The 23,106-nt window shown below is 31.6% G+C and overlaps 1 protein-coding gene across 2 annotated transcripts in view; it reads left to right on the top strand.

Annotated features, from left to right (window-relative positions):
* The window catches only part of LOC114335080 (tyrosine-protein phosphatase 69D-like), a 729,328-nt gene that overhangs the window by 658,142 nt on the left and 48,080 nt on the right, over positions 1-23,106 (top strand). For both annotated transcript variants that reach the window (XM_050654333.1, XM_050654334.1), the window contains 2 exons: positions 5,830-5,970; positions 12,950-13,080. In XM_050654333.1, the coding sequence (XP_050510290.1) occupies positions 5,830-5,970; positions 12,950-13,080 (272 nt within the window). The remainder of the gene's footprint in view (positions 1-5,829; positions 5,971-12,949; positions 13,081-23,106) is intronic.

Below are 23,106 nucleotides of genomic sequence, written 5' to 3'. Positions count from 1 at the left end.
AATTTAAAAAATAGTCACCCTAGTTGCAAAATAGCAATAATTGCGAAAAAACCATACAAAAACAAGTATTCGCATTTTACGTTTTTCAACCATTTATGCTACACTTAGGACCTTCATATTTCTTTCGGAAAAACTTTATGATACAGTAAAACAATACTGTAAATTTCATTAAGATCGGGTCAACAGATTTTGCAAAATAAATTTTGCAATACAGCTTTCGCAAAAAGAATTCATTTTTTCAAAATGTTACAGGACTGAAAATAAAGCAGATAGCAGATTGAATTTTTTTGCTTATAGAAGTGTACTGTGCCTTTCATTTGCAATTTTCAAAACTAAAATCGATTAATTACCACGGCATCAGAAAATTTTTGAAATAAACAATAATTTTTGGTGCTACGGGCAGGACAGCGGTGTTCGATTCACACAGGTTGATTTCCACCAAAATTTCTTCCAATCTTTATCTAATATATTATTTTCTTACTCTATATTTTGTTGTATTTTAATTTTTTAATTCCACAAAAATCAAACTAATTTTATTATTGTTTGTGAAATATTCTTTAAACAATTGCATATGTTTAAAAATAATAAACTTTTATTATTTAAGTTAAAATATATGAACAAAGAAAGTTTTTGCTAGTAAAAGTGTTATTTCAAAGAATAGAGTATGTGTTTTTATTTTGCAATAAACAAATTTATTTATTTATATCGAAATGTCATAAAAATTAAAATGTATCAATCATTATCAAAGGTCATTGGAATGCCCAATCAGAGCAACCTATCCGCTGTCCTGCGCGTAGCACCAATAATTAATGTTTATTTAAAAAAATTCCTGACGCCGTGGTGTTAAGCGGTTTTAATTTTAAAAAATTGCAAATGAAAGGTACAGTACACTTCTATAAGCAAAAAAATTTTCAACTTGCTATCTGCTTTATTTTCAGTCCTGTAACATTTTTAAAAAACGATTTTTTTTTTACGAAAGCTGAATTGCAAAATTTATTTTGCAAAATCTATTGAACCGATCTTAATGAAATTTACAGTATTTTTTTACTGTATCATAAAATTTTTCAGGGTGAAATATGAAGGTCCTAAGTGTAGCATAAATGGTTGAAAAACGTAAAATGCGAATACTTGTTTTTGTATGTATTTTTCACAATTATTGCTATTTTGCAACAAGGGTGACTATTTCTTAAATTTTTAACCAATATAGCTCCAACAAGGGTGCTTTTAAGGGTTGAAATATTGTGAAATTATATCTTAAAGCACAAAACAATTATTATGTAACTAATAAGAAGCATATCTTGACAAAATTAAAGTTTAAAATGTTATTTTATAATTTTTTATAATTACGGGTGGTTTTCACACTTAAAAAACCGAAAGCGTCCAACGGCTCAATATATAAAATTAACTAGAGGGTGAAATGATCCTAATCCCAAATTTTTGTACAAATATATGCTGGACGAGAAAATTGCGAGGTTTTGCCATTTTTCCAGCTTCTTTTCCTCGACTATATGAGTCATGTCCTAAAATTGTTTTTAAGATAACCCATAAGAGAATTTACAAGTTATCTAAAAGTCGAAATTCTCCCAACCAGTTCGGGTTCATAAATGCGATTCGTACTCTCTCGGCTTTTAAACCGGAAGATATTAACAGAACTTCAACCACGATTTTCTAAGTCCTGTCCTTTGCAATACTGGAAGGCTAGAAAAGGTACTTACCATTTATGGAAAAATCCACGGGTTTCCTGTGGCATTTTCCTGTGAAAATTAGATTTTCCATGAGTAAAAAAATGGGGAGTTGCGATGAATTTCTGAGTCCTGCCATATCCATAGAATGACAGGATACTATCAATTTTATGAAGAAAATTTTTTGGGCAGGAGGGTTGCAAAAGAACTAAGAATGTATATGGATATACGACCATGTAACGAAAATAATGAAATTTACCTGTAATAATGAAATAACCCTTTTTAATGAAATTTTCATAATTTTCTGAGTCCTGCCAACTTAATAAATTAAACATAATTATTTGAAAATGATCGAAAAAAAAATGTTGGCATGACGTCTCCTAACGTTTAACTGCACTTTTCCCTTGGAAAGTTTTGTGGAAAATTTTTACCCTGGTTCCGTGATTTTCTGAGTCATAAAATAAATTGTATTATAAAATAAATAATTTAAGTAGACATTATTCAAAGTGGCAGGATGTTTAGTTACACCTTTTTTACTACACATAGTTAAAAATGTGTAAGAAAATTCGTAGAAAGTTACACGATTTTCTGAGTCATGCCATTTTGGACATATCTCAAGAATGTTGATATAAAGCTATTTACAAAGAGGCAGGATAGTTGTGTAGTTATTTCGTATATAAAAATAAAATTTTAAGTCAGTAAAATTATTGCAGGTTGTTATACAAACATATTCATATCACCACAATATTCTGAGAAATGCCATGTCAAGTATGCTTAAAAAACACTAATCTAAAACCGTTTACAACGTGGCAGGATAACCGCAAAGATATTTAATATATAAAAATTAATCTTTATATCGTTAAAAGAATCGTACGGTATTAAATATTATTTTCCTGAGTAATGTCTCGGATTTTTACACACCTTTCAAATCTAATACCAAACTGTAATCTATTTATTTTAAGCGGTTAGATCATATATTTGTATCTAAGTAAACGTAATAAAAGTAATAGGAAGAAGATCAACAATTTTACAATTAATTGGTTATAGTAGGGATTGTACCTATTATACAGGGTGTCCAGAAACTCTTCTAACAATCGAAGCCCGGAGATTCCTCAGATAATTTTAATAAAATTTAACTCAATTCACCTCGTTCGAAAATGCTTCCCAAGGAAGCATAGAAAAAAGAAAACTGGTACACCTATTTATCTTCCAGAGATAAATCGATCCCTTCATTTGTCAATTTTTAGTACCGGTCATAGGCGTCCGTTTAGGGTAGGGAAACGGATATTTTATCGCATAACTTTTCTGTTTAACTTTTAAGCATTTTTGATACTGGATTATTAAACTATGGGGTATTCTTGTACTAAAAGGTACTCTTGCTTTAAGTCGGTAGGATAAGCCGTGTTCTAGAAAAATCGAATTGAAAATTTTTTCGGTTTTTGAATTTGAAAAAAAAATAAAAAAAACTATAACCCTGTATACGAAATAACTATAAAACCATCCTGCTTCTTTGTAAATAGACTTATATTAAGATTCTTGAAACATATGCAAAATGGCATGACTCAGAACATCGTGGAATTTTTCACGAGTTTTCTTATAAATCTAGGACTCCTGCCATCTTACAAGAACCGTTTAACCTTCCTGCCGAGTACCGAAAAAGTATTGATTGCATTTGAGCATTATAACTTTTTAAAGGCAGGACTCAGAAAATCACGGAATCAGGGTAAAAATTTTGCGCATAATTTTCCAAGGGACAAGTAGACTTAAACAGTAGGTGACGTCATGCCAACATTTTTTTTGATCGTCTTGAAATAAATATGTTTAATTTATTTAGTTGGCAGGACCCAGAAAATCATGAAAATTTCATTATTTTCCTTACATGTTTGTATGCATATATACTCCGTTAGCCCGTTTGCAACCCTCCTGCCCAAACAATTGTCTTCATAAAATCCATAGTATCCTGTCATTCTACGGATATGGCAGGACTCAGAAATTCATCGCAAAACCCTATTTTAATTTTTTGGGAAAATCTAATTTTTACATTAAAATGTCACAGGAAATTTGTGGATATTTCCACAAATTGTAAGTACCTCGTCTACCCTTCCACTATTGCAAAAGGCAGGACTTATAAAATCGTGGCTGAACTTCTGTATAATATCTCCCAGTCTATTTGTTCTCAATAGAAGTTTTATTCCATAGATGGAGAGACGTCAATTTCAACATATACGAATGTCTGGTTGATTACGAGAAGGTGTTTGAACGAGTACAGCAGGTCAAGGTGATGCAAATACTAAAAGAAGCAGAAATTAACCACCAAGATCTGAAAATAACTAGAAACCTTTACTATAAGCAGACTGCAAGCCTCATAATTAAAGGTGAACAAACCGAATACGTAAAAATTATGCGTGGAGTGAGGCAAGGCTGTATTTTGTCTCCTCTAATCTTCAATCCTTTCTCTACAAGAGTATTTATCGAAACATTGCTGGAAACTGAAAAAGGTGTATCACTAAATGGGGACCGGCTCAATAACATCAGGGATGCAGATGACCCATAGTATTTTTGAGGACAACCCAGAAGACCTACAAGTCCCTATAAATAAAATCACGTATTACAGCAAACAATATAGACTCAATATAAACGTAAAAATGACAAAGCTTATGATCATTAGCAAGAGAAAAAGATAACAGAATATCAACTCTACTTACACCAACCAAACCCCTGTAGAAAGAGCGGCGCACTACAACTACCTTGGCACCATAATAAATGAAGAATGGACCAACAACCAAGAGATAAAGGCACGCATCAGAGAAGCTAGATCCACCTTCAATTGAATGGATGCCCTCTTCAAGAGCCACAAACTCTCTCTGGACATAAAAGTAGGAATGCTGCGATGCCTTTTTTAGGTGTTGAATATTGGACTTTGATCTAAGATATGTACAGAAAATTGGAAGTATTTGAGATGTGACTATATTGGAAAATACTTAAATTCCCCTTGACTGACCGGGTCACAAGGTTTTTTTACTATTTTCTTCACTTGTGCATAGCCATGTGTTTTGCCTTGGAAACAGTTTATTTTTATTTATCTTTCTTTTTTCAAAAACTTCTTTATTTACAGGTCTCTCTCTCTCTTTTGAATACCAGATTATGTTTTAAAAGATTTCTATCTTTGGTAATTTTTTTAAGGGCGTAGATATTTGAAATTAAAAATCACACTAGATTTTCCCTTTCTTCCCCTGTAACTTATTAAAATAAGCATTATAAAAATTTTCGGGGACTTTCGGCTCTGGTTAATAATGCAACCTTTCATTTTGCGTTTAAATTTTTCAAAAATACTTATTAGTTTTCTCAGGATTCGAAAAAACGAATGCATTCCTGTAATTTTTACTTCCCTTATTGTTGGGAATATGCCTGGTGATCCTTGGTTTTCTATCTTTTTTTGGATGATGAGTCTCTTCATGTTTTTGTATTTTATTTCAGAATATTAATTTAATTTTTAGAGATGGACTTTGAGGGAGAATCGTTTACTCATCGTTAGTTCTCTTAAAACTGAATTATTGTTCCTATAATCGGTCGACGTTTGTAATATTCTTCTCCAACAAAACATTTTAGTGGCATTTATCTTTCTTCTTTCACATTTTCTCAGGGTATAAGATTCGCATCCATATGTCAGTATTGAAAATATTAAATAGTTGATCAACCTTTTTTAGAGTTAATGAAATTTGAGAATCGTTCCATATTTTGGTTAATTTTCTTACGGCGATCTTTGCTAGACCACATCTACGTTGTATCTCCGTGTGTAGTGACCTTATATTTGTTAAACCATATGTTAAATCTTGTGATCAATAGTTTTGTTTCTTGGTTGATTTTTGTCTTTAATATGTTTAACTGCAGGCGAAATTGGACCTTCGTTTTTTAATATACAAGACATATTATATTATGTTCAACTTTCTTCAACTTCATTATTTTCTATGATATAAATGTTTATACTTGTTTCTAATAGAAACAAGTATTTGTTTGTATTAGATAGGTACCTTGAATCCTCCTGCATGCTTTTGTTTATGTACTATTAAATATATTTTAATTATACGTTAATGTATACATTAATTGCACTATGTACCTATAATACATTAAATGTTTTCTGTTTCAGAAAAAGGTGGAAAAGTATTGGCCAGAAATAAATGAAGACAAACACTATGGAGATTATAAAGTTCACTACGTGTCCTCTTCTGTTCATGCAAACTTTGAAGAAAGGAAGTTTACACTCTCACATAACAACGAACAAAGACAGGTAGGTATAGTACCTCTCAAAATGTTTTAGAAACCCTAATTTTAAGCTTATTACACAGTTATTTGTATTTGAATGGTGTGGTTTAGCTTTCGACCCAGGTAGAAATTAATAAATTTTAATCTATTGTATATATATATATATATATATATCGGTTTTAAAACGTTCTCCTACGTCTTCCGATGCCTAGTCGCCATTCACTTCGGTCCATCCAAAGGTCTTCATCCAATTCTCTTTCTCTCATTTCTCGATTTATGCCTTCTCTCCAACTAAGGCGGGGTCTTCCTCTTTTTCGTCTACCATGAGGGGTCCACGTTAGGATTTGTTTCGGGAGTCGTTCTTCGTACATTCCTTGTACGTGTCCATACCATCTAAGCTGTTTGGTACTAATGTCATCTACTATTGTGTGTTTCACATTCATTATTTCCCTAATTCTGTTGTTGGTTACCCTTTCTAATCTTGATTTTCCTGCTGAGCGCCTCCAGAAATCCATTTCTGTTGCTTCAAGTTTTCTCTTGTATCTTTCTTTTATTTGCCATACTTCACTGCTGTAAGTGATTATACTCTTAACAATTGTATTGTATATTCTTTGTTTGTTGTTGTTTGATATTGACTGGTCCCACAGGATGCTATTGAGAAGAGTAATTGCTTTTCTTCCCTGGTTGTTTCTTTCTTCTATCGTCCGGTCTACGTTTCCTTCTTGTGTGATGGTCATACCCAGGTATTTATATGCGTCGCAATGTTTAATAATTTCGCCATTCCCCAGTGTAAGGTCCTGCTGTGCCCCACCGATACACATATATTCGGTCTTCTTTATTTTTATTTCCAAACCGCCTTTTTTGTACTCCTCTATTAATTTCCTTGTCATATATTCTATATCATCGTAGTCTTGCGCTAGTACAAGTTGGTCGTCTGCAAATGACAAAGTGTATATTGTATTGTTGTTGATCGGTAATCCCACGTTTTTGCATTTGCGTTTCCAAAGTTTTAGAGTTTGCTCGAGGTAGATCTTAAATAATGTCGGTGAAAGGCAGCACCCTTGTTTTAGGCCTTTGCTAATTTGGAATCCTCTCGATAGCCTGCTTCCAACTTTCACCCTTGCTGCAGTTTTTGTATACAATTGTTTCGTCGCTGTTATTAAATTTGCTCTTATATTGGTTTTCTCTAATGCTTCCCATAGTTTGTTTTGTGGGATGCTATCATACGCTTTTCTTAAGTCCACATATAACAGATGCACCTCCTGGTTGACGGCCAGTTTCTTCTCAATAATCTGTGTAATACAAAACATATGGTCAACCGTTGATCTCCCTGCCCTGAATCCTGCCTGTTCTTCAGCTTCTATATCTTTATATTCGTTTTCGATTTTATTTTTAATCAGTTTTCCGTATATTCGGCTGATCGAGTTCGTTACAGCGATGCCTCTGTAGTTGTCACATTCATCCCGTCTGCCTTTTTTATGTATGGTGGATATCCATGATGTCTTCCATTCTTCTGGGATTTCCGCTCCGTTGATGCACCTTTGAAAGAGTTTAGCCAGGTTTTCATATAATTTTGTTGTGCCATATTTTATTAGTTCAGCTGGTATGTTCCCTGGTCCTGGTGCTTTGTTATTTTTTAAAGACTTACATACTTCTTCTACTTCTTTTGTTGTTACTCGTAATGGTGAGGCTAAGATATTTACATTGCTGGTATCACTGTTATTTAAAAATTCCGCTCTGTCCTTATTTAGGAGTAATTCGTCCCATTGATCCGGTGTGATTGCTGATATTATATCTCTTTTCTTTTCCTGTCGTAGCGATTTTAATACTTTCCAACTTTCTGTACTTCTCCGTCCTCCTAAATGTGTGTTAATCATGTTACACTTTTGCTCCCAAGCCTCATTCTTCTTTTGGCAAATTTTAATCTATTGTACTTTTAGTTATTATACCTGCTATTCAGTATGACATGAGCACCTCTCGAAATTTAACAATTCTACTCAGATATAAATGAGTCTAAAATAAGTTTTCTAAAATATCTTGAAAGATACTATAACTGAAGTTTCATTCGTTTCACAAAAATTGGCCAAAATTATAGAACTATAACATACAAAAAGGATTTTTGCTAAATTTTTAGGTAATTTTATGCATTTGAGAATCATAATATGGTAAAATCTCTCTGCAATAGCACTGGGTTAACGTATTTGATGATGGATTGATAAATTTTGGAAAGACCCAATACATGATAACCGTGGTACCAAGCGAAAATCCAAAAGTCTATTCCAACGAAATAGCATTGGTTCATAAACATAAATACTTAGGGCATGATATCCAAATTGCCAGGGACAATCACACTGCCGAACTACAAAGAAGAATCACTTTAGCATGGGCCGCATATGGAGCTCTATCAGACATCTTCAAGAGCAACATGCCAAATTCAGTGCCGGATTAACCATTAGGCGGACTAGGCGGCCCCTAGGGCCCGGGCACTTGATGGGGCCCGCATCCCACACAAATGCATTAATTAATATTTAATTATTTAAAAAAAAATTAAAATGTTACGTTTTTTTTTTTCAATTTCTACCCACCGATGGGCCTTATAGTCCATTCACTCACGGTAAAATATTGCAAAACCTCCGGATTTGAAAGAACCTTTGGATTTGAAACAAGAGCTTAAATTGACATCAATTTGGTATAAGCATAGTTAACATGTCAAATAAAAAAGTGATATTGTGCCAATGTGTGTTTTTGCTCTACGGTTGAGTCCACCCCTTCTCGGGGGTGAAAAAATATATTGTCAAAATACGTCCGGAAGTGGATAAACTGACTAATTCTAAGCAACTTTTGTTCAATACAGTTTTTCCAGGGCTGGTAGGTTTAAACCAACATGCTTAAAACCTTGGTTTAACCATGGTTTAAATCAACTGGTTTTTTTAAGAAAAAAACCTGGTTTTTTTACTGAACCTCCAAACTGGTGTTTTTATTTAAAGTTTTTTTATACAGCTGCCGCAAATGAAGAAAATTAAATTAAATAAATTCTATTTTTTACTTTCGAACTTAGCTATTTTGAATATGTTTTGATACGTTTGAAGGTGTTTTTTTTTGTTATTTTAATTTTTTGTGTGTGTAAATAAAAATAAAAGTTGTCTTAATCATTTTTTTTATTGTTTATTACTATCATTTTATAAAATAATTTATTAATTTTTAAAGTATTTAGACTTATGATACTTTGTATCAAATAAACCTGGTTTAAACAAAAAATCCTGATAATTTTGGTTTTTTTTTGAAAAATCCTTTGGTTTTTGCTTACCCTGGTTTTTTCATCAAGTCAATACATTTCGAGTTATTTGCAAGTGAATATCTTCATTTTTCAACAAAAAATAACACGTTTTTAGACGGTATTTCGTAAATAACTCAAAAAGTAAGAAAAAAAGTATCGAAAAAATATTCTTAGCAAAAATATAGCTTTTAAAAAATTGAAAAAATGGTGTATGTGTGCAGTCTGTAGACCCAGTAGAAGCAGAGTTGTAGCTAATGAAAAGTAGGTTCTTATTCGTCAAATTCCAAATCAAATATTTCAACGTGAAATAATCAAAAAATGAAGCACTTTTCATGGAAAACTCATCATAACTTGTTTAAATGTTTTAAAAAAGCATGATTCTTGTTTTTTAAAAAAATTTCTATCATAAAAAGTAAGCAAGATACGCTCAGAATAAAGTTGATCCCATTTTGTGGGTTAAAAAAACTGGTGAAAAGAACCCCCTAATTACTAATTAGCATCCCAAATGAAATTAATCCTTACCGCTTCACAAGCTACTTTACTTGTGTATTGTTTATATACTCTGTAAGTTTCATCGGTATAAAGTGCTTATTTGTAAAAGAGCTGTAGTAGAAAGGGCTTGAACAAGTCACTAATCACGAGTGTATGCATTTTTTTTATTTAGCTTAATGCCTCGACAACTAATGGCCATTGGCATGGTACAGTGGATTTTTCCAATCAGGTACCTAGTGTAGTGGGTAGTGTGTGTGTGTGTTGAGTAAATGTCTTGTTACTTAGTAAAGTCGTCCTTGTTCTTGCCAACAGACGCTAATTGTATCCGAACGTTTGCGGTCCCTCCGGTGAGTACCGATTCTACAGATCCCACAAGGATAGAAACTATTTTCATTTATTAATTTTTAATAAATGAAAAATTATGTACCCAGGGTATGCAAATTTTGAACAGTCATATCTTAACCAATAATTTTTATCTTCCAAAAAAGCAAAAATCTGAAATATTCAGAAAATCAAAACCTATATTTTTTACTTTTTAAGATTTTTGATACCACTAATAATTTTTAAGTTATTTTGAAAAAAAGAATACATTTTATTTTTCAAAATTTCAAAAAATTTGTTTTACTTTAAATCCCAATGTTTTAAAATATAAGCACTGTGAACCGGTGAAACTTATAGATAATATACATAATATACTTATAAGTTTTTTCAAGATTTTCATAAATTTTCAAGATTTTTGTGCCAAAAAAAGGAATCAACATTATTTTAAGCTTTACTTACTTAATTTTGATACTTGAAACTTTATTAAAAAAAAACAAAAATAAAACTTTTTTTAACACTAAAAAAAATATGAAGATTTTTCAGCGAAAAGTGCTTAATTATTTGGTAATTTACGTTGAAATATTTGATTTGGAATTTGTCGAATAAGAATCTACTTTTCGTTAGCTCCAGTTCTGCTTATACTGGGTCTACATACTTCATACATACACCAGTTTTTTAAATTTTGTATAGGCTATATTTTTGCTAAAAATACTTTTTCGATATCATACTTAATTTTGAAGTTATTTGCGAAAAACTGTCTAAAAAGGTTTTTTTTTTTTTGTTGAAAAATGAACATATTCACTCGCAAATAGCTGAAAAAGTATTAATTTAGGGAAAAAACTCGATAGAACAAAAGTTACTTAGAACTAATCAGTTATCCATTATTTTGAATGTATGTTTTTTTACCCCGAAGGGGTGGCACTCATACCCAGGGCACAATCACATATCGACACAATATCCCTTTTTTTCTTTGGCATATATTGAATATTAATGAGCAGTTGTTGCGAAATGTAAAAAAAAGAAAAATGATCTTTCTTACATTGTCGTAATTTATTTTTGCAGTAACTACTTCCCAAAACAACATAAATATCTGTAAATTTGTTTTAAGTAAATGGTCGATATAAAGGGGCCTACTTCTTATGGCCGCCTAGGGCCCCATGATGCCATAAACCGTCACTGGCCAAATTATCTGAAAATGAAGACGTTCGACCAATGTGTGCTTCGTCATGGCTTACGGTATAACATTATCTTTAACCCAGGCCACAGCAACCAAACTTAGAGTTGCCTAAAGAAGAATTGAACGGTCACTACTTGGACTTACTCTCTGAGTCACGGTTAGAAACGAGAAAATCAGAATAAGAACAGTGGTCACAGATGTCATAGAGCGAATAGCATGGCTCAAGTGGAATTGGGCGGGCCATGTAGCCAGAATGAAGAATGGGAACTGGACCCAAAAATTACAGTGTGGAGACCACGAGCAGACAGAAGAAGTAGAGGTAGACCACCTACACTATGGACAGACGACGTCAAAAGTGTTGCTGGGAATTGGTTGCAGGAAGCTATAGACCGGCAGAACTGGAAGAAATTAGGGGATGTCTATATTCAACTTTGGATACAGAAGGCTGGATGATGATAAACATCTTTGAGAAATTTGTCTTTCTACGTGGCCATCTTCAGGAGATGTAATTAATTTTGATTACTTGTTCAATAATGATACCATCGATTTCTGGTCATCTACTGGTTGATGTAAGTTGGAACCATATAGAAAACTTTTTTATTATTAATTTTACGAAAAAAGTTATTCTTCATAAACAGCTCTGCATTGTCTAAAACTTAAGATGCAACCATCAGATATCAAATTTATGAATATTATACGAGGTATGTCAAAAAATATTAATTTCGCTCAAGAGTAAAGTAGCTCTATTTTTCACAATATTGAAAATGGATATTTTGAAAAGTTGGTTGGAATTAAGAACTATATTCTAATATGCAATTATATCGTTCTAATAAAAAAAAAAATTTAATTATGGATAACGAACATTATTTTCAGTTATTTCTATTATAACCCTTTTATTATGAATTTTACGAAAAAAATTGTTCATAAAAAGTTCTCCATGGTCTAAAACCTAAAATACGACCATCTTATATCAAATTTATCAATTTTATACGAGGTATATCAAAAAAGATGAATTTCGATCAAGAGTAAAATAACTTTAAGTTTCACAAAATTTCAATTAGAAGGATGTCATTACATATTGGAACATAGCTTTTAATTCTAAACAACTTTTCATTATCACAATTTTCGATATTATAAAAAATAAAGGTATTTTATTTACTGTTGGGCGAAATTCATATTTTTTTACATACCTCGTATAAAATTGATAAAATTTGATATAAGATGGTTGTACATTGGGTTCTAGACCATGCAGAACATTTTATAAAAAATAATTTTTTTTCGTAAAATTAATAATAAAAGAGTTATTATAATTTAAATAACTGAAAATAATGTTGTTTATCCATAATAAAAAAAATATTCAATTTTTTTTTATTAGAAGGATGTAAGTGCATATCAGAATACAGTTCTTAAATCCAAACAACTTTTTATAATAACCATTTTCAATATTGTGAAAAATAAAGCTACTTTACTCTTGAGCGAAATTCATATTTTTTGACATACCTTGTATAATATTCATAAAATTTGATATATGATGGTTGATCTTAAGTTTTACACCATGCAGAGCTGTTTTTGAAGAATAATTTTTTTTCGTAAAATTAATAATAAAAAGTTTTCCATATGGTACCAACTTACAGGGACATACTGTATATATAAAAATACGAATATTTTTCAATATTATTGTAGTACTTATTTTTATCATGTTAATATCTATTTAAAAACGATTATTGTATGTTTTAGATTACACAACTACACTTTACCACATGGCCTGATCATGGAGTTCCATTGTATTCTCAAAGTTTAGTGCCGTTCTTACAAAAAATTTTAAAAATACCTTATAGTGCCCAATCACCAATGATAGTGCATTGCAGGTATGGTTTTTATGATAACGTAGTGAGTGTATAGTATACTAAATGTATAGTAGACTAATACTAATAAAGGCAAGATTCTTTTCCACAGTTATAAAAGAAAAAAATTAAGACTTGGAAAGAAGCATGGATTACTCCAATTCGCAGAAAAGGTCCAAAAGATATTTGCGGAAACTACTGGTGCATCTCGGTCACTAGTACCTGTAGCAGGCTGTTTGGTAAAATCTTTAAAAAATGATGAAGCAAGAATACGAACATCACGGAATTGAAAAGCAAGCAGGTTTTAGAGCTGGAAGATCTTGCGTAGACTACATATTTACCCTAACAGAACTTAATGTAAAGACAGTTTCAAGAAGCCAGGAACTACATATTTTCTTTGTGTATATCACAAAAGCATATCACAGGATTCTTGTGACAAAGCTGTGGCGAACGATCTTCCTGAACGATCAACACGGCAGTCAAACAATTATACAAGAAAGCAACATCAAAAATAAAACTAAACAACACCTTATCAGAAGAATTTTCAGTAAAAAAAAGCATTACGACAAGGATGCTGCCTCTCTCCAATACTATTTAAGATATATTTAAATGAAGCACTAAAACACTGGAGAAGAGCTGATTCTGGGATGGGAATTCAACTTGACGACGATACAACTTTGTATGCGCTACATTTTGCGTTTGCGGATGAACAAGTCGTAGTAGCAACGAATAAGAAACATTTATAATTCATAAAGAGACGATTATTTCAAGCATATAATGAGTGGGGCTTTTCCATAAATAGAAACAAAACGCAATACTTATGTATCGAGAATGAAGTAGATCTAATAGTTAACAAACATGAAACAATAAAGAACTGTGTGGAATATGTATATTTAGGAACAAAAATCAACAAGAGTGAGCGCACCGAAAAAGAGATAGAGCAAAGGATCGTGAAATGAAAAAGGGTGATTGGATGTATAAACCCGATGCTATGGTCACAAGAACTATCTAATATAAGAAAGAATCTCATCTTTAACTCCATCTTTAAAAGTAGTCTGGGCTGATTATCGGAGAATAGGCCATTTTTGGGAAAAGTTATTTACCAGCAATTTTATTGCTGGAATCGAATCTTATGATTGTATATATTAATAATATAGATATGCAAAGTCCGCAGATAGTGTGCTACTTTTTTTATAAACAAAATGGCGCCCGAAAATCGTGTTTTTTTCAATTTTTGCTCTATAACTCCAAAGATTTTAACTTTAGACCAAAAACACCCAAATAAAAATTCACCGTAATTAAATTCTGCATAGAGACGTGTTCTTTCCGATTTACTTAGACGAAAACTTTCCCCGGAAAAAGCGGGTTTTTCCAACAAAATCTTTAATTTTCAACTAAACTTTTAGATAAGTAGTGGTTAATCAATAATTAAATAACTTGGTAACGTCAAAGCCCTTTCCGTATATATTACAATTCCAGAAGCCGATGGAAATTTAGTGAACTGTTTAGCAACAATTGAAATGTTAATTAAAAATTTACGGTCGCTATAATAACGACAATAATTATGATGCATAAGAATAACTATGATTTTTTCATAAAAGGACAATATACCTATCTAATGTACTTTACAGAATTGAAATTGGACTATTTTAGCGGCCTCAGAAATATTTTAAATTTATAAACAATTTTTTGGCTTATAAACAAATAGAATATCTCGGGAAATATTAAACCAAATTAAATTGTGAAAACGGTATTCGAAATACAGCGGCAGGCGCTTCTTTTAAAAGAAAAAAACGTTTAATTATGACGAGTGGTTCCTGAGATACAACCGGTCAAAGTTGACCGAAATTTACGGCAAAGATATAAACAATAGGATCATAATTTTCACACCATCACCTTTTTATTTTTGTCCTCTTTCTCCACACTAATTTTCATATCTTTAAAATCCTCATAACATATATTGTTATAATAAAAACTATCGATAATACGTGTGAAAATTGCCAAAAATAGCAAAATTCCAATCAAAAATTAGGTTGACGAAAATGTAATCCTCAAAGTTCAAAATCGGTATACGTTAAAAAAATGCATTTCTCGGCTTCCCATGGAGTAATTTCCTTCATTCTTTTTTTGTTCCCAAGTAACTCGAGTAGAGCCATCGAACTAACGCATTATTAAATGTCAAACTTGCTTTTGTTTTGTTATAATAAATTAATTTATTTATTATAACACAATATTTTAATTTGTTTAAATAAAAATTGTTTAAGTAATTATACAGCTTTCAAATGAGAATATTTATGTTTTTAACTTTAAAAGGTACACTTGTAGTAAGTTTATCTAAAAAAAAAAGCCTATAACTAGAAAAAATATGTAATTTTCTGTTCTTATAAATAAATTAATCTATTATAACAAAACAAAAGCAAGTTTGACATTTAATAATACGTTAGTTCGATGGCTCTACTCGAGTTATTAGGGAACAAAAAAATAATGAAGGAAATTGCTCCATGGGAAGCCGAGAAAATGCATTTTGTTAACGTATATCGATTTTGAACTTTGAGGGTTACATTTTCTCCAACCTAATTTTTGATTGGAATTTTGCTATGTTTGGCAATTTTCACACGTATTATCGATAGTTTTTATTATAATAATATATGTTATGAGGATTTTAAAGATATGAAAATTGGTGTGGAGAAAGAGGACAAAAATAAAAAGGTGATGGTTTGAAAATTATGATCCCATTGTTTATATCTTTGCCGTAACTTCCGGTCAATTTTAACCGGTTGTATCTCAGGAACCACTCGTCATAATTAAACATTTTTTCTTTTAAAAGAAGCGTCCTGCCGCTATCTTTCGAATACCGTTTTCGCAATTTAATTTAGTTTAATATTTCCCAAAATATTCTATTTGTTTATAAACCAATAAATTGTTTATAATTTTAAAATATTCCTGAGACCGCTTAAATAGTCCAATTTCAATTCTGTAAAGTACATTAGATAGGTATAGTGTATTTTTATGAAAAAATCATAGTTATTCTTATGCATCATAATTATTGTCGTTATTATAGCGACCGTAAATTTTTAATTAACATTTAAATTTTTGCTAAACTGTTCATTCAATTTCCATAGACTTCTGGAATTATAATACATACGGAAAGGGCTTTTACCTTACCAAGTTATTTAATTATTGATTAACAACTACTTATCTAAAAGTTTAGTTAAAAATTAAAGATTTTGTTGGAAAACCCCGCTTGTTCCGGGGAAAGTTTTCGTCGAATTAAATCAGAAAAAACACGTCTCTATGCAGAATTTAATTGCGGTGAATTTTTATTTGAGTGTTTTTGGTCTAAAGTTAAAATCTTTGGAGTTATAGAGCAAAAATTGAAAAAACACGATTTTCGGGCGCCGTTTTGTTTATAAAAAAAGTAGCACACTATCTGCGAACTTTGCATATCTATATTATTAATACATACAATAATAAGATTCGATTCCAGCAATAAAATTGCTGGTAAATAACTTGTATTTTGCTAATTAGCCCAGAGTATATTGCTCTATGGATGCGTAACATGACAATTTACTAAATTCCTGGAACGACGCCTACTTGCACTGGAAATGCACTTCTGGAGAAGATCGGCTAGAAAATGAAGTCTTGAAAGAATACAAAATGACCAAATCAGAAATATAATGGGAGTCAATTCAACCATCATAGACGAAATTCAAAGGAGGCAACTGATCTGGTATGGTAATGTAGGAAGAATGGACGACGACAGGCTACCACAACAAATTTTAAAATGGACGCCAAAGGAAAGAAGGAAGAGAGGATGGACAAAACGATCCTGGCTTGGCGGAATTCAGAAGGCAATGTCGGAAAGGAATCTTCACCCTGGCGAATGGAACGACCGACGAAACTGGAAACTGGAAACCGGAAGGCGAAGAATGCTATAACTAACCGGGATAGTAATATTAATAATAAAAGAAAAAATAGAACAGCGCAAGGATCATTAAGACGGAAACCAAGCCGGGTTCCGAAAAGCCAGACCATGTCTAGATAATATATTTATCGTGAAACAAGTGTTATTGAAAATAAAAAAGAGAAAAATATTAAAATAGATATGACCTTTAAAGTCGTATGCTTTCTCGAGTTGGAGAAAGTATACGATAGCGTACCCAGGAAACAACTGTGGGAAGCAATGAGAAGAAATCACGTTAGAGAGAAATGGGTGGACACAAAAACAGTATAAAGGAACACAGGTACAAATAAAGTTAGGCAATGAAATAACAAAAACAGTCATCACAACAAAAGAAGGCCTCAAATAGAGATGTGGTCTATCAGCTACACTGTTTAACTTCGATCAGACTTTAAAAAAATGGTATAAAAAATGTGGAACAATTAGTCATTGATATACCAGCACAAGAGAATATATTAATACATTCATTACTTTTCGCCGATGAGCAAGTGATTTTTGCACATAACAGGGAGGACATGGAATTATGACATGGAATTATGATAACGAAATTAAAGAAAGAGTATGAGCTATGGGGATACAAGATATGGCAAATATGTGTAAGATCGAATACTTATGTATTGGATCCGAGGTTTCAAATTTGAACTTAAGTTTAGAAGAGACTATTAAGAGTTGTAAGAATTAAGTATTTAGGGTCAATGATAAGCCGAGATGTTACCTGTATGAAAGTTATAGAAATAAAAATAGCACGGGGAAAACAAGCCACGAAAGTACCGCGTGGAGTAATGTAGACCAATATTCTAACCAAAGAAAACAAAAACGGATCTTTCAGAGCACTTTCTCCCCTTCCTTATACCCTTTCAGGTGTCGGATCTTTCAGAGCACAGTGCTGAATATTACCCTATATGGAGTGGAGCTATGGAAAATGACAAAAACAATACGAAATAAAATACTGTTACGAGAGTTTAGTAGATTGATCGTACATAGAAAAAATCTCTTGACGTGAAAGAAGAAGTAGTCACGTACGAGAATGTTTTAGACGTCATGGAATAACCCAGAAATGTCTGGTGACGTCTAGAACTATCTCTCTAGTGGATATAGTGGATCTATATCCACTTCTTGGAGAAGGGCAAAACGATCACAGGGCTTTACTACATTATTCCCTCCATTCCATACCGACTTTCAGACAAAAAAAAAGCACCAATTAAGGAAGAAAATATACTCTTCCACCATGATAACGCTCCGACACACCTTCGCCATCGCCATGTCCAAATTTGTCGAATTTGGCCACAAACTGCTATTCCATGCAACGTATTCTCCAGATTTGGGCCTGTATGACTTTTTTGTTTCCAACCTTGAAAAAGTCACTCGCTGGGCAGAAATTTAAGTCGAATAAAGAGTTTATCACTGCCACGGAAGTCAACTTTGCAGACCTCGAGAAAAGGTATTTTTCAGACGGGTTAAACACAGCGGAGCATCGCTAGGTTAGGTGTAGCCAGCTAAAAGGAGACTATGTTCAGAAATAAATCGCCACTTTTCCAAAATTTTCGTTTTCCTTGTAAAGCTAAGTACTTATCGGACCGCCCTAGTAGATTGTTTAAGTTTAAACTATTCTCGACAACAAAACTGAACGACAGTGATTTTGATTAGAAAACCTAGTAATGTAAGATCCGAATAGGAGGTCGAAATGTACCCATCTGCTTGCCGGATGAAACATTTTTTTCATTAAATTTCATACATAGGCAAATATTTCCAGCATGGGTTGCCTATCAAAATTGTGTCATAGCTATCCTTAAGGGGGGCCGTAGCGGTTGAAATCAATATTTCAAGTTCAAGCACATTTTTGTGAATTTTTTTTGAAAGTGTGATAAAATTATTTTATTTTTAAATTAGATAAGCGTATTTAGTATAATTCAAAAAATACTCAAAAAAAATTCAAGAAAACATATTGAAAAATAAGCCAACGGTGGCAAATTTTTAAAGACACCACGAAAAAAAAATGGATTTTGTTGCGGTGGACATCCGAACATTGGATAGTGGTAAACAAAAAATTCAAAAAGATTTTATTATCTTATATATTTATCGAGATAACTCTGTCGAGATTTATTAGTTATAACAATTTATGACTTTTTGGTATCACTCAGAAATCAAAACAACCAGATTTTTTTCACAAAAAAGGTCGAAAATCAACATATTTATTATTGATAAAAAATAAGCATAAAACAAAAAATATATTGACAGCGTTACCTCAAGGAATGTCTAAAGAAAATATATACAAAATTCCAGGTGAGCCGGTCAAGTAGTTTTTGAGTTACAATGTCTACGTCTACAGTGTTTGAAAAAAGTAGTTTTGAGGAAAAAGCGTTTAAAGTATTGTCAACTTTTATTTTAAATTTCTTTTTTGTCTGCCAAATCGTAAAATGATGCACACCGGAATTTATTTTTGAATCGCGGAGTAATTTACAAAAGAAAATGAGAACAGCTGTTGACTGTTGTTCATTAAGTTCAAGCGTGCTGACGCGAATCTGCTGCAAAGAGAGGGAGATTCAACACTATCTCCCTAACTTCGACTCGCTTTGCAGTATCTTCGCGCCAGCACGCTTGATCGTAGTGAGAAACGGTCAACATCTCTTCTCATTTTCTTTTGTAAATTACCCCGCGATTCAAAAATATATTCCGGTGCGCATCACTTTACGATTTAAGAGACAAAAAAAGTTGAAAATAAAAGTTTTTTTTTCAAAAATGGCTTTGGCAGAGCCAATTAGCCAGACTTGTTTCTGATTGATTGCAGATTCATAGTCATAAATTTCTTATAACATAAGTACATTCTACAATTTTATTTTTATAGATACATTGGTACATTGTGCAGCTTTTTTTTATTTTGTTTTTTTTTTATTATTTTACTGTGTTTTTTTAATATATATATTATTTTGTGCGGAACACTTTTTTTTACTTCTTTTTTTTCATATTTTTGTTCCTTTTTTTTTCTTTTTTTTTGTTTATTATTTTTTTGTTATTGTTTTATTTTGTGTTTTTTTTAATATTATTTTTTTTTTAATTTTTTCAAACCACATTAACAAATTATGCCTATTTATTACATATTACGTTTACAACTTGTATTTACATAATTTAACATGTTTATAAATGAGATGAAGAATTTCCATATCATTTGTAAATATTAAAGTATTTAGGTTTATTGGGAAAAAATATTTTAAATCTTTTAATTCCTTATAAATGTCGTTTATGTTATTTATGTTTAAATGACATTCTAATATGACATGTGTTAGATCTCCGATTTTGCCACAAGTACAATTGGGAATATCTGCCAAGCCGATTCTATGCATGTAAGATGGCGTAAGTTGTAATAAAAGTTGACAATACTTTAAAAGGGTTTTTCTCAAAACTGCTTTTTTCAAAGACTGTAGACATTGTAACTCAAAAACTACTTGACCAACTCACCTGGAATTTTGTACATATTTTTTTAAACATTCCTTAAGCTAACACTGTCGAGATTTTTTTGAAGTTATACTTCTTTACCGGCGATATGAGGGTGAATTTTTATATGTTAAAACCTATGATTCCGGCGCATGCGCATTATAACTTTGTTCTGATTGGATGTTCGAATGACATGTCAAAAATTATTCAATATGGCGGCTGTGGTACAGCTGTAGTTTGATTATTTATGGTTGTTGCGTTTAAAAATTTCTGTGAAAAGAAACAACAAACAAAAGGTAGTTAATAGTTATACTGCCTTCTTAAATAGTTTTCACATACCTATATTTTTGGACTTTTGGACTATTTTGGACAAGGAAAACTCATTCTAATTTGGTAAGTAATTTTTATTATAATCATATTGTAATTATACATTTGGATTAGGTTGAAATACAGTAGAGCGTCGATTATCCGAACTAATTGGGGGACATAGGTGTTCGGAAAACCGATTTGTTCGGATAATCGAACTACAATATATTGATACATATTTATAGTCATACATATTTATCCACAAGTGAATAAAAGCCATATTTATATACCTACATATTTATTTATATCTTGATAATGGCAACTAGCAACTAAACAAAAAAGTGCAGTCTTTGCAACAACATAATTATTTTTGGATACAATATTGAAGAAAATTGAAGATATTTTAAGCGTCAATTACTAACGCTTGCTCAGTATTCGAGTGCGGGACGCGGGAGTCGATAGTTCGAATAAGCGGTCGTTCGGTTGATCGACGTTCGGATAATCGACGCTCTACTGTACATTTATTTTCTCAAGAATGGGGATTTTAGAGAGAAATCCCAAATTAGGTCCGATTTTTATTTTTAAATTATGATTTTTTGGCGTAGATTTATTTATCTAGTAGGTATGTAATGCTTTGATTAACATACTTAATTTGATTACCAACAAAAGTTCTACCAATCTTCATCTAATATATTGTTTTCTTACTGTTACATAATTTAATTATATTCAAAACAACTGTCAAACAGTAAAACGTTCAGTTACCCTATTTTTCCACATGACAAATAATGTGGAATTGGACGAGTGAGTCTAGGCTTCGATTACGAATCAAAGCGCCCCGAAAGTCACGGGTTCGATTCCCGATGCAAGTTTTTACTTTTTTATTTTTTTATGCATTTTATCGTTGTAAGTATATTTGTTATATAATTTTTTTTTTTCAGAAAAGGCGTATTTAAAATTTTTGCCAACAATTATTATCGTTCAGAAATCATTTGTTTCTTTGTGGCATTTTTCAATGTGTTTGTGTGCGTTTTATTCTTTTATTTTTTTAAATTTTTGGTATTGCCTTAAAAATCACATAATATGTAGTAGAAGTATAACTTCTTACGTGCGTACAAAGTATACACACATTCTTTTTGTTTTATGCTTATATTTTGTTTAACAATAATAAATATGTTGATTTTCACCCTCTTTTTCTGTAAAAAAATTGGTTGTTTTGATTTCTGAGTGATACTAAAAAGTCAAAGATCATTAAAACTAAGAGAAACTTGACAGCGTTTTCTCGAGAAACTCATAAGCTAATAAAATATTTTTGAATTTTGTGTCTACCATGATCCAATGATAAATTCTGATGTCCACCGTAAAATTCATTGGTGTCTTTAAAAATTTGCCACCGTTGGCTTATTTCTCAATATTTTTTCTTGAATTTTTTTTTAATATATTTTGAATTACACTTAATATGCTTATTTAATTTAAAAATAAAATTATTCTTTCATACTTTAAGAAAAAATTCACAAAAATGTGGTTAAAATGTTATTTGCACCCCTACGCCCCCCCCTCAAGGATACCTATGACACGATTTTGATAGGTCGTGCTTGTCTATGTAACAAATTTAATAAAAAAAATGTTTCATCCGGCAAGCAGATGGGTACATTTCGACCTCCTATTCGGATCCCGTACTCATACTATAGGAATATATGTAGGGTCGGAAAACTAAAGCACATAAGTCAAAAACTATAGATTTTCAGAAATCGAATAAAACCGTATAAAAAAATAATTCAATATTTCTTAAAAACATCTATTGCATTTTATGAGCGTGTGTATAACATCCTTACTTGTAGCTAAGTATGACTCTATAAAAAAGTATGGAAAATTGTTTTTCCTGACTTATGTTAAAAAGAACACAAGTATATATGACTTATGTCTAACAGCACAACTAGGAATTTTAGTTTGTTACAACACAAGATTTTCTTCCATCAATCCATATTAGCTACATTTTCCTTACTAGGCAAATCTATATAAAATTTATGGAAAACATTAATTTGGTATTATTGTTAGTAGAGAAACTAAGTCATCTTTTTGTCTTTTGATATAGTTAAAGGCAATAGTGATATAATTGGAATGTTATTAGGTACCTATAAAGGATGGGTGCGACCCAAAAGATTAACTGTCATCAACACGCTTAACTTCACGCGCAACTTTGATATATCAAAAAAGCATAGGCTCCAAGTTGGATACGACCTATCATATTCACAGTAACTCGGATACATAATATTAAGAAAAATAAATATTTAGAATATTATAGAAATTGAATCAATGATGTATCAAAGTTGCGCGTGAAGTTAGGCGTGTTG

Source organism: Diabrotica virgifera, chromosome 6 (assembly GCF_917563875.1).
Source record: "Diabrotica virgifera virgifera chromosome 6, PGI_DIABVI_V3a".
NCBI classification, from domain to species: domain Eukaryota; kingdom Metazoa; phylum Arthropoda; class Insecta; order Coleoptera; family Chrysomelidae; genus Diabrotica; species Diabrotica virgifera.
This window is presented reverse-complemented; position numbering and strand designations above follow the sequence as displayed.